The 11,880-nt window shown below is 37.2% G+C and overlaps 1 protein-coding gene across 1 annotated transcript; it reads left to right on the top strand.

Annotated features, from left to right (window-relative positions):
- The first annotated feature begins 3,114 nt into the window (after nucleotides 1–3,114).
- On the top strand, nucleotides 3,115–10,118 carry gata5 (GATA binding protein 5). Its single transcript, XM_056734005.1, has 7 exons — nucleotides 3,115–3,393; nucleotides 3,979–4,667; nucleotides 6,356–6,525; nucleotides 7,944–8,072; nucleotides 8,394–8,478; nucleotides 8,797–8,924; nucleotides 9,286–10,118. Exons 2-7 carry the CDS (start codon nucleotides 4,148–4,150, stop codon nucleotides 9,403–9,405), a joined length of 1,152 nt encoding a protein of 383 aa, XP_056589983.1. The 5' UTR covers nucleotides 3,115–3,393; nucleotides 3,979–4,147; the 3' UTR covers nucleotides 9,406–10,118.
- The last annotated feature ends 1,762 nt before the right edge of the window (nucleotides 10,119–11,880 follow it).

Below are 11,880 nucleotides of genomic sequence, written 5' to 3'. Positions count from 1 at the left end.
TAAGGCTTTAAAACTTTTTTATTGAAAGATGATGTAATCCTTTATCTGTAATTTAAAAGAAGAAAATAATTTAGAACAACCAGAAGCACACATTATATAAATTCCTAACATAAATAAATTCCTATGCAAACATACGATTTAAAGTGCCATATATGCAGAAAATACTTCAAGGCATTCTTGAGTTATCTCTCACACTGTTTAGACGCATAAATTCCGTTTGCCTCGAAATGATGTTCTCTGTATACCAAAAAAGTTTTGGGTTATTAATCTACGAAAATACATTTGCTGAAATTTGCATTATTCATGTAAATGTTTTTTTTTTAAACCGAGAACACCTGGTTGTATCCTTACAAAAATGCACAATTCATAATGAATGGAAAATAAATAACATAACATGATCTAACCATAAACTACTGCTATCATCAAAATTAAAATTATAGAAAATGTCCAAGATAAATCACTAAATGAACATTGTTTAAATGGGATCCTTTGCTAATTTTTTTATCGTAAGTGCTAACTTCAAACCAATGGTAACATCTATAATTTTATATATTTACATAACCAGAGACTGACCGGGGGAAGCGCGCTCTGGCATGATGGACAGGTAATGAGGCTCGCGCGAAGAGGCCCTCACTAGACACCTCATTCATAAGCGCGCGGTATCAGTCGTCCCCTCCTGAGAGACAAGCATTAAATCGAGCCTTAAACCCCAGAGTTTGGTAGCCGCTAAAACGCTGAGGTTAGGACAAGGCACTCACAATAAACCTGTTACAAATCATGAATAGCTCAACATGATATTAATAATGCTTAAAGCATATTTATGACGATGCTTATAGACACATGGTTCAATGGTCCCTTTTATGGATACCTTTATTATTACACACATCTCACTTTAGGATTAACAGTAAATATTTGTATTATATAAGTTTGGAATAGGCCTAAGTGTACAGGTTTCGATAATTATATAGGGATATAATTACAAAATAATTATTAAAATGTAAAAAATATGTAAAATTGCAAATGAAATGTAACAAAATTAAAAGTACAATAAATCAGATAAAGGTTAATCTGAACATTTGTTAATGTTATTTACCAAAATAACAAGTCTTTAAGACAGATCAAAATGACGCAATAAAGGTAAAACTGGGCTTGGTGTCGTGAAAGATATAAAATGCAAAATCAATTAGGCTAGTATAGCCATTCGGCTGTTAATAAAAGTAATTAGTCTGTGGTCGATTCATAACTTGAGTTCCTCCTCCTTCTGAAGTTGAACTGAAATCACCATAAGCTCCAACGTTTGACGTTGTTCTGAGAATTTCTGACAGTTCGACTTAACTTTATTGCAGTATATTAACAAAATATTATTGACTTTATTTTTGTAAAAATGCATTCGTTATATATAGGCCTATACATTTTGTCTATGTGTAGTTTTCATCACTTTTAAATTGGGCTGGTCATCTGTTTAATTTAATTACAGGCAAATTAATACCATTCATTCTGAGTAATATAATAAAAACATGAATTAATTAGTTACTTCGATGGCGGGGGCACCGAATCAAAATATACTTATTTTATAAAACAAGTATCTGTTTGCAATTGCCTATTAAGCCCCCCCACGTACCACTCCTACCACCAATAAAACAAACAAACAAACAACACCTGAAACAGTCGACATTGCCTGTGGTCGTTCATGCAGAACAGAATTTACAGTTCTCTGCGTCATTAAGTCGTTGCATTGCATGTCTGACACTGTGGTTCTGTGCGGCATAGTGATGTTTTTCTTTCAGAATCCCGTTGAGTGTAAAGTAAATTCCATTCAGAAGCATAAATCTACCTCTTATTTAATTCCCTTGTATTTTCTAATAATACATGCTGTAAAGTGGGTTGGATTTAGCCACACATTTATGTTTGACCATTTTATTTAGTATCCACATGCCAGACGTTGAAGCAAAGAAAGACTTTGATTAAAAGAAACGTCTGAGAATGTCTTACAGGTTCTGCAGTGATCAAACAGTATTTGCTTTGCTCGATTCAGACAGGGTGTGCGTTCAATTGTCCTTTCCACGCGCTTGTGGCGCGAGAAATGAGTTCACAGGTCTCAACATCACTTATTAATCTCATTATCGGCGGCCTGTCGAGGAGACGGATTGGCGACCACCTTTCTGAAAAATAAGAGAATCGGACTGAAAATAAATTTGAGCTAGAACTATTTACCCTTAATGATCAGAAGGGTAAAAAGTATATTTAAGATCCTTGCGTCGTGTAGAGAAATATTTCGTTAAAGTTCTCATTTAATCCCATGATTAGGCAAAATGAAAATTCATATGATGCTACCTATTCCCCTACAATTAATTTTTGCCATTATTACGTTTTTTTATTTATTGCGTCCTAACGATAATCGATTTATTTACATGTTTATAAAGTTAACATAAATTTTGATCCGAAAAAAGGGAGGGGTGATAACTCAAACAATACCGCTAAGATAACAATATTTCCAACTGAGTATAATGAGTGTGATTATTGTTGTATCATCATACTAAGCTGTCGCTCGTATCTCTTATCTCTCGTCAGCTTTTATAGAGAACACATCCAGATTTATCGGGCCATAAAATTTTGCTTTACATTCTAGCACAGACCCGAGAATATTTTACTGCAACATTTATATTTTTCAAGAAAGTACAATCCCAAATAAAGCCACTACTGCTGAACACATCCAATGTAGACGGTATAGATGGAATAGACGGACATATATGACGTTGGCTTCTGACGTTAATGCACTGGTTTTATATACGGGGATCCTTACGTTTTACAGCTACTTAAACATGTACAGGCTTTCTCAATTGTCTATATACATTTCTCCTAAATATTTGCCCTGGTCACAGAGATTTTCCAAATCGTTAAAGTGTCTCTTAAAAGTTACCTTTTATTGACCAAAAACAATCATTTAAAATACAGCGCACTCAGCAAATATAGATCTTACAGGTTGAAGCACACCCCCTCCTCCGCAACACACACACACACACACGACGTAGCTTATCCCTCTCATTCTTCTCCTCCTCCATGGGTCCTACCTTTGGAGCGCGTCACGTGGTCCTGCTCTTACAAATAACTCGCACTAAAGTAGAGAACAAATCAGAGAACAGTTATATTAGGCATTATCTGGCGCAGCAGCTATCTTCTGATACAGACAAGGCACGGTGACAAGTCGCAACGCAGAGAGGACAACTGCAACTTTTTGCGTTTTACACAGAAGTGTGGAAGTTTGAATACTAGCAGATTGAGTTCGTTGGGATAAAATCAGGAAGAAAGAAGAGAGGGACCATCAGCAGCGATATTCAAACAGCTCGCTTGGAAAAGAGGGTTCCAGACTTTATCGCTTACCGTCCTTATCTGGTGAGATAATACAACGAGAGCTCTTGGATGAAAATGTATAAGCCCCTTGCTTACAGCTATCAACGTTTTTATGTGATCTGTGTTTTCGATGATAAAATATTGATGTTACGGAGATTACAGTGCGGCTATCTGTTGTGTTGCTTGATTTGATCGTCACAGCTATGATTTAATAGTTATGGTTGAAAGATATCTCAGACTGCTGCTGATAATAATTTATATCTCCAGGCAAAGATACGAAACGTCATTAATGTCATTTTAGTCTTTTCACTTACAATCCGAAGATCTTGGCAGTTTTAGCAATTTGTCTGAAAATGACTGTGGCTACTCTTTGCGCTTTAAATTACAAAAATGTGCGTTTAAAAAGCCTCGACTGTTATTTCGAGTATTCTTTCTATTGTTTTTTATTCAAACTACGTCAGTTAAATCAATTGTATGAAATAACTGTATTTAGAGCTATGGATTTTTGCTGAAATAGCATCGAAAGTACTGATTTTATTATGATATAGTATGATATAAACCTAACAGTTAATAAATATATTTGTCTGTCTGTTTATTAATCAGATTTATTTTTTCGTCTGTCATCAGGAGTGCGTTACCTTTTTTTGCGGCCGCTGCTCAAGAATACTTTGGATTGGAAATTTTGGACGTTATCGAGACTTTTGCTCCAAGCAGCTCAAACACTGGGTTTTTTGTTATTAGGTTATTTTTTTATTTTTTTTAGATCTAAGAGGAAAGCGTAGTCGTTGGATACAGCATGTATTCGAGTCTGGCTTTATCTTCCAACCCGTCCCCCTACGCACACGACTCCGGGAACTACATCCATCCGTCCGCCAGCTCACCTGTTTATGTGCCCACCACCCGCGTACCTGGCATGCTGCAGACCTTGCCCTACCTACAGACGTGTGAGTCCACCCATCAATCCCACGGGCTTGCCAATCACCATGCCTGGCCACAGACTGGCACGGAAAACGGCACTTTTAACCCCGGTAGCCCTCACCCTCCTCCCGGTTTCTCCTATTCGCACAGCCCGCCGGTGAGCAGCAGCACGGGTAGAGATGCATCGTACCAGAATCCGTTAGTACTGAGTAATGGTGGTCGGGTAGATCAGTATGGAAGTGCCCTGGTGCGTTCTGTGGGTGGCTCCTACTCCAGCCCGTACGCGGCCTACATGAGCCCAGAGATGGCATCCTCATGGACGCCAGGGCCATTCGATGGCGGCATGATCGGTCTTCAGGGACGGCATGGAACTCTAACTGGAAGGAGGTCTAGTTTAGGTAAGCATTGATGAACCTGTTTATCTCACATTTTAGGATACTAATAAAATAAATAAATACAATTTTAATTTATGATTATTTATAGAATTAATTATTAATGCGGACGTTCTTTGGTGGCACATAAGTGTGCGGTTCGGTAACCCTGATAGCAAATATCATATATTTAATGTCGAATAATTGTTCAAAATACTTATATAGTTTAAAAATAGTTTTTTTTAATTAAATACATTATCTTTGCTATCTGAGGAAATACAAACATTGGAAAATTGTATTAAATTGATAAATATTTGTATATTCAATATGTAGCACATATATCAAATTATTTATTTTGTAAAGACAAAAACCTTTAGTTTGAATTTGAGTTGATTCATATAGACTGTAAGTTATGTAATGTTTAAAGTTTAAAGTACTATATTTCATTTGAGTCGTTAGTTTGGCAATAGTTTAAAATTCATCTTTCAAGTCAACAGGCAAAAATGGTTGGAATGGAGGGGGTTTCGTTTGATGCTGTGATCTCACAATTTATAGCAGGGGTGTGAGGGTTATTAAATGGTGCCTTGGTGTTTATGTAAGACACGTATCGTTGTTAAAAGGCACCAGTCAGTTTGTGCGAGTCTATACACGCTTCAGCAACTTAGCAAAACGTAACAAAACAAAAACAGCTGATCTTATTCTACTAATACACATCCTTTAATGGGGAATGCTCTTAATTCACTTTAATTTAAATGTTAATTGAATTCCCAACTATTGTCTGTGCACATGTGGATTGATGAAAGGGTTCTAGGCACACCCCATAATTGTGAGAACTGTCACCTTGATCAAACTTTTCTAAACAGACCATTACTGTCTGATACACATTTAGTGCCTCTTTGAGGGGCTTTAGTTTTTACTATACCAGTCGTCAGATCTCGTTCAAGAAAATGTGGACCTTTCTACTTTTGTTTGTTCAGGCATCTATAAAGTACTTTGATATTGCGCATCTGCGAATTTTTATGTCATAATAAACCCGCATTTGCAGTGCATGCATCAGAGAAACACGACCATTTGAGTCTTAATAAACGGGCAACATCATGATCAAATTAATAACACTCACGGCGTATTTTAAGTGAATTGTTGGAGGCCGTCGCATGTCAGAATCGTGATTAATTGATGACCCCTGGATCTTTAACACTGATAAGAGACCCATTGACATTCCGCGCGCCTAAGGCCCTCGTGCTTCGCCAGTCGCCCTATAGACACCCCAGTGACCCTGAATATGCTCGCATCAATTCATTCTTCAATCTGTCTAGAGTTGTGTCACATTCCGTACCGATGATGCCCGGTGAAATCAAGGCCTTAGTCTTTATGCATTAAACTATAATATGATCAAAACTTGCAAACGCGTTTACCTGTTATAATTTTTGATTCAGTTAGAGGGTCAGAAAAACATTTGAGTTATTCTTGAGTTGCTAAATTGATTTTCTTCAGGTTCAAGCTGAACTGAAAATCCTGAAAAGCCTAACCCTAACCTTAAAATATTAAATGACACGGCTCGCTCTTAATTTGTACCTTACGTTCATTCTTGCAGGCGTTGGTTTCATTGTAAGGAGCATTTTTTGTTTTATTTTATTTGATGCATTGTGCTGTCATAAATCACCTTGAACCCCAGGAAAATGAAATGAAAGTAATATATTTGTCTGTGCTTTCAGACATGCTGGAGGATCTGCCGTGTGAAGGGCGGGAGTGTGTTAACTGCGGCTCTATCTCAACCCCGCTGTGGAGGAGAGACGGTACGGGCCATTACCTGTGCAATGCGTGCGGCCTATATCACAAGATTAACGGGATCAATCGACCTCTCATCAAACCCCAGAAACGTCTGGTAATTGCCCTTTTGTTAATCAATTGAAATTATTTTTAAATGCTTTAGGTGATGGCTTTCAAGTGGCTTTTCAAACAGTGAAACCTGCAGTTGATCTTTATTATTTTCTACCTGACTTGACCATTAAAATGTGTCTAATAGGTGCAAAATCTTGTGGATTTCACTCGGTCATGTTAAATAACATCTTTGGCTCATTTTCAGTGATTTTTAGAGTAAATCATAATAATAATGTTTAATCTAACAAGTACTTGTTAGGATAATTACTTGAACACTGTTTGTTTTGTTGAAAAAAAGCTTAAAAGCTCACTTTTAATGCTCAAGTTTGATTCAAGTTAGAAAAGATCACAAGAAAATGAGAAAGCTCAAGTGAGCTTTATCGTCATTCTGATGACACTTTTTAAAAGACACAAAAAGAAAAAATATAACCAGCTGAATCCGTAAATTTGCATAGGCCTTAATAATTTATATATACATAGCCCAAAACATATTATTTATCTGCTGCAAACTCAATTAGGGATTTTTAATACATTAATCAGTTTTCAATCAAATTCTTTTATATTTTATAATATTTATACTTTGTTCTTGTAAGAGGTAGGTATGATCTCAGGGCTAATACTGAAGGTCATTGCAAGGCAGAAACTGCATAAAGCCTTCACTGCTGTCTTGTTTCCCAGGCATTAGTTATCTCTGTCACACATAGTCTCTCTCTTTTTCTCTCTCACATACACAAACTCTTGCTCTCTCGCTCTTCTCTACCTCTCTGTTTTCATTTGTGTCTTGGTTGACCTTGTCCTTGGGTTCGTCTGTTTTTAGCGCAAGCAGATCAAAACTCAAAACAACGCCAAACTGTGAGTTTGGGCTGAGAAGTTTCACTCTTACTCTAGTAGATTATTTATGACGCCTTTGTTGTAAAATCCCTCTCTAAATTCATAAAACAATGACTGGGTTGCAGAGGCCTACCTTTTTCCGTAGTCATAGTTCATTCACTCAAGCCTAAAATAATATACAGTTTATTATGTTTTTAAGCGTGTCACATTTATTCAAATAAGTAAAACATTTCCATACACAAATAAATATCAAAAGAGACAAAAATATCACCACCGTAGTGGACCTCCATTCCCAACACGCACCCTCATCATGGAAAAACCTTCCCATCGTTTTAGCATAGACCTCCTTTCCATCTTATCTTCCCAGGCTCTTTTCTAGCAGGTCAGGGGCTGCAATCCCCACCTTTCCTCACGTTTAGTATATTGAATGTCTCCGTTTCTCTCATTCCCTCTCTCATAACCGTGCCTTTGGCTCCATTTACACCCGTACAGTCAACAGTTTTGTCACTCAGATTAATGATTATGACAGCGTTAAGAGTGCCAGATGAATCACCTCTCCATATTTCTCTCTCTTTTTGTTTGTCTATGCAGCAGAGCACGTCTCGGCGAGCAGGTCTGTGTTGCACCAACTGTCATACCAGTACCACCACGTTGTGGAGGAGAAACGCAGAGGGCGAGCCTGTCTGCAATGCCTGCGGCCTGTACATGAAACTGCACGGGGTGAGTGCGTGATTCGGTGCATATCTCATCCTGAGGATTTTTGTGTGTATGTGTAAATGTGTATAAATGTGCTAGTTTGCATAATCACAGGTCATATCTATGTTTTATCAGAATTTATTCTGTATATTCAAAAAACAAAGATCGGCACATTGTAGGCATTACTTGTTATTACTTATTTTACAAATGATATGCCCTTATCTTACTTCAATCAGCATCATTCATTTTTTATCACAAATAAATTGTTAATCAAATTGAATATCTAACTTCTCTAAAACAACTGCCCCAAGTGTAACTTTGCTGTCTGCTTTGTCTTGGATTTAGGTAGCAAGGCCATTAGCAATGAAGAAAGAAAGCATTCAAACAAGGAAACGCAAACCAAAGATGCCCAAGACAAAGGCATCCTCAGGTAAGAGTGGAGAAAAGAATTTTAAAACCGATCTTAAAAAAAATATTTCTGTAAGAAAGTGGAGATGAGTGATTTTATGAAAGTGTGGGAGTGGGCGAGTCAGAGAATGTGTGGAGAGAAATATGGGGTGAGTGAGAGAGGAAAGAGGAGGGGAGGGGAGTGAAAGAGAACAGTGACATCATTTTCTCTTCTTTCAGTAGACTCGAGGCACCAACAAAAATATGAACAAATGTCTCACACTATTATTTATTTGCAATGAGTGTATTCAATTTTAGCAGTCAATCCCAATTTGTCAACTAATATTCTCATTGTCTTTAGGGTCGATAGTGTCTGGTGCTAGATCTCCCCCTTCCTTGCCTGTGTCAGAGAACGCCTCTACAATAAAAAGTGAACCCAACATCGCAGCTTCTCCATATGCTGGTCAAACAGTTGTCTCAATCACACAGGTATACACTTCTGAACCCGCGATATGATTGGTGGACGAGCTTATCAACCAATCAGCGCCTTCCTGGTGCTTAGAAGAACGGCTCACCCTATCCTAAAAGCGTAATTATTAGCGAATAAATCATAGTTCAAAATTGGAAAATAGTGTGTCATTAGTAAACAAAGCAATCTTCATGTTGTCTAAGTGTTTTTTCTTTTATATAGCTAAAAAGATTTTTTAGATGGCTTAAATCTGGCCTTTGACTTAATAAAATGTAGCACGTATTAATACTGTAAACATTACAACATGAAATGCAATGCATTTGGTGATATTCTTGATTTAGGGATGATAATAACAAATGTCTCTGGTTTTTATATTTTAAGGCATCAACACAGCTAGACAGCGCCAGCGCAGGGCACGTGGACATCAAATACGAGGACTACACGTACACACCTACATCAATCACCCCACAGAACTCCTGGTGCACTCTGTCTCAAGCATGATGTGATCTGAGACATGAGACCTCCACTGTGCGTGGGAGAAAAGACTTTTAACAAGATCTACCTAATTGAACTCAACTCTACATATAGACGGACAGAGCTTAGGAATGCAAGAGATCGACTGTATTTGTGCTACTTCGCCCCGTTCTTTTATCAAGGCATATGTGACATCACGGCCAGTTCATGTTGTTTCGCCGAAACACGGTGGCCGAGAAGCAAAGACCCAGCAAGCAGATTTCAAGTTCTATAAGCGCCGTTTGGAAGGACAAAAAAACATGTTTTTATGGCTTTTGAACATGTTTCATGGCTTAGATGTTAATGATTCACTTTTAAGATACATTATTTATGCTAAGATAAGAATGGTTGAGGCACAAGTGTCTCCCATAATCTTCCTTATCCTTCAGGGAATTTTTGTCTTTATGGTCATTATGACTTTGGATCACATACTTTCCCTGGATGAGGTTTTAAAAGTTTCCTTGTTGTCTTTGCTGATTCCAGACAATGTTAATGCTGTTTTCTATTCATGCAATGATCTGAAGTGCAATGACCCCTCACTTTTCAGCAATTTTTGAAAAGGGATACGTTTATTTTAATTGTTGAAAATTTTGTGTTTTGTTTTGTCAGAATATGTTAACCTAAATTTATTTGCTGTATTTTGTTGATATATATTGGAATTATATCTTTGTTTTATTGCATATAAAATTGCCTAAAAATTGTATTGTCTCCGAACTTGTTTGTGGATATACAATTTACTATAACATTTGTATTAAAAAACTAAAAATTGTACGTATTAGACAGTAATATTTAAAGAAATGTCACACATTGATAAACAAAAAACAAAACAAAAAAACAAAAGACAGATTTCTTTTAGACAAAACAAAAATATATTTTGTATTATTTCCAAACATATCTTACATCTATCATAATTTGCTATGCAGGTCACACATTTTCTCTTATAATTGGATGGGCTGGTTTGCATTCTGCATTTTCTGATTATTTGCATCCACAAATAGCTCAGAAGTCACTACATTTGAATCATTAAAAAAATATATGTATTTTCTTCATGTGCTCTGACAATATTTTGTGTGATTGTTCTTCACACAATTTAAACAAAAAGCTTAAATCTTTCTGCCCAACTTCTTTATTTTTAAAAAACATTTGTAATGCCCTGACTTTACAATGCGAGACCATTTAGGCCATATGAAGTTTTTATGAATGCTTTGATGTTTATGGCATTATGTAATTGTTTTTTGTAACCTGTATCTTCGAAGGTGTAGCTGAGTGTTGAATGAATGACTCTCGGTGTCTGTGCGTACCTCTCTCCGAACGCTGTTGGCGATCAAAGGTTACACTCCAGCTTGGCTTTATGGTGCTGAGGTTTTGGGTTGGGCTTGCACATGTTGGCTCTGGGCGGGCGCGTCAGCAGGCAGCCCACCCGCTTTACAGCCCCATGGCGACAGAGAGGCACCGCCATCCACCTTTATTGCTATTGGCCAAATTAGCTTGTTATCTGTTGTGTCATAGTTTTTGTCGCCCAGGTGATGGATGCCTGTTCAAGAAACATGAAGTTCATAACCTCAGCCTCACAGGTAATGCTTTACCAGCAGTATTTCATTCACTTTGGCTGTAATGTACAATCATGTTTTATATCGTGAAACAATATTAAAAGTAAAGAAAATGATTATTTTTAAAATGATGCTTTTACACAGTGCATCTCTTCCTCAGGGTATCTATTTAAAAGCGACACAATTATTATTATAGTGTTTTTGTTATTATGTTGCCTAGTTTAATTTTTTTGTAATCCTGTCACTCATGATGAATATTTTTACCCCTTTCCCTATTTTCCGTTTGAGTTTTAAGACAAAAATGCATTTTTCCCAAGGTCATCACCCTCCTTCATTCACGCAAAACAGGATATTGCAGTGCAAAAGTTCTGACCATGATGGAGTAATGATGGAGCTTGCAATTTATCTTTCTGAGAGACAGCTGAAGGGTTGTTGTTGTGTGACTTTGCAGACATGTGTGTTAGTAAGTTTTACCTTGCATTTGTAGCTGTAACCACTTAAGATATACTGCTGAAACAGCCAGAACCCCAGCTGAGGAATTCTAGGATTCACAGGGAGGAGAAAGACCAAACACGGTAGATAAACTCAGGCTTTATCACAAACTCCTTATTACAACCGCTCAGCCAAACCCAGTCCTACCAGAATGAGAATCCACGTGTACGCACACACACCCAGAACTACTGTATGCAAGATAATATTCATTTTGCTACTATGTTACTGTTACATGATTACAATTACAACTGTAGATTATTTCAAGGGATGCAAGAACATATTTCAGGACTTTAAGTGTCGCATACAAACAAAGACTAAGGATGCCTTTCTTGAACACGAAGCAGTGCATTCATTTTTTATTTACTTTGTGCGTGTGAGTTTGGTGTGTGCGCGTTTTCAGGCCAGATCATGTCGGGGATTT

This window comes from Triplophysa dalaica, chromosome 20 (assembly GCF_015846415.1).
Source record: "Triplophysa dalaica isolate WHDGS20190420 chromosome 20, ASM1584641v1, whole genome shotgun sequence".
Classification (NCBI taxonomy): Eukaryota; Metazoa; Chordata; class Actinopteri; order Cypriniformes; family Nemacheilidae; genus Triplophysa; species Triplophysa dalaica.
This window is presented reverse-complemented; position numbering and strand designations above follow the sequence as displayed.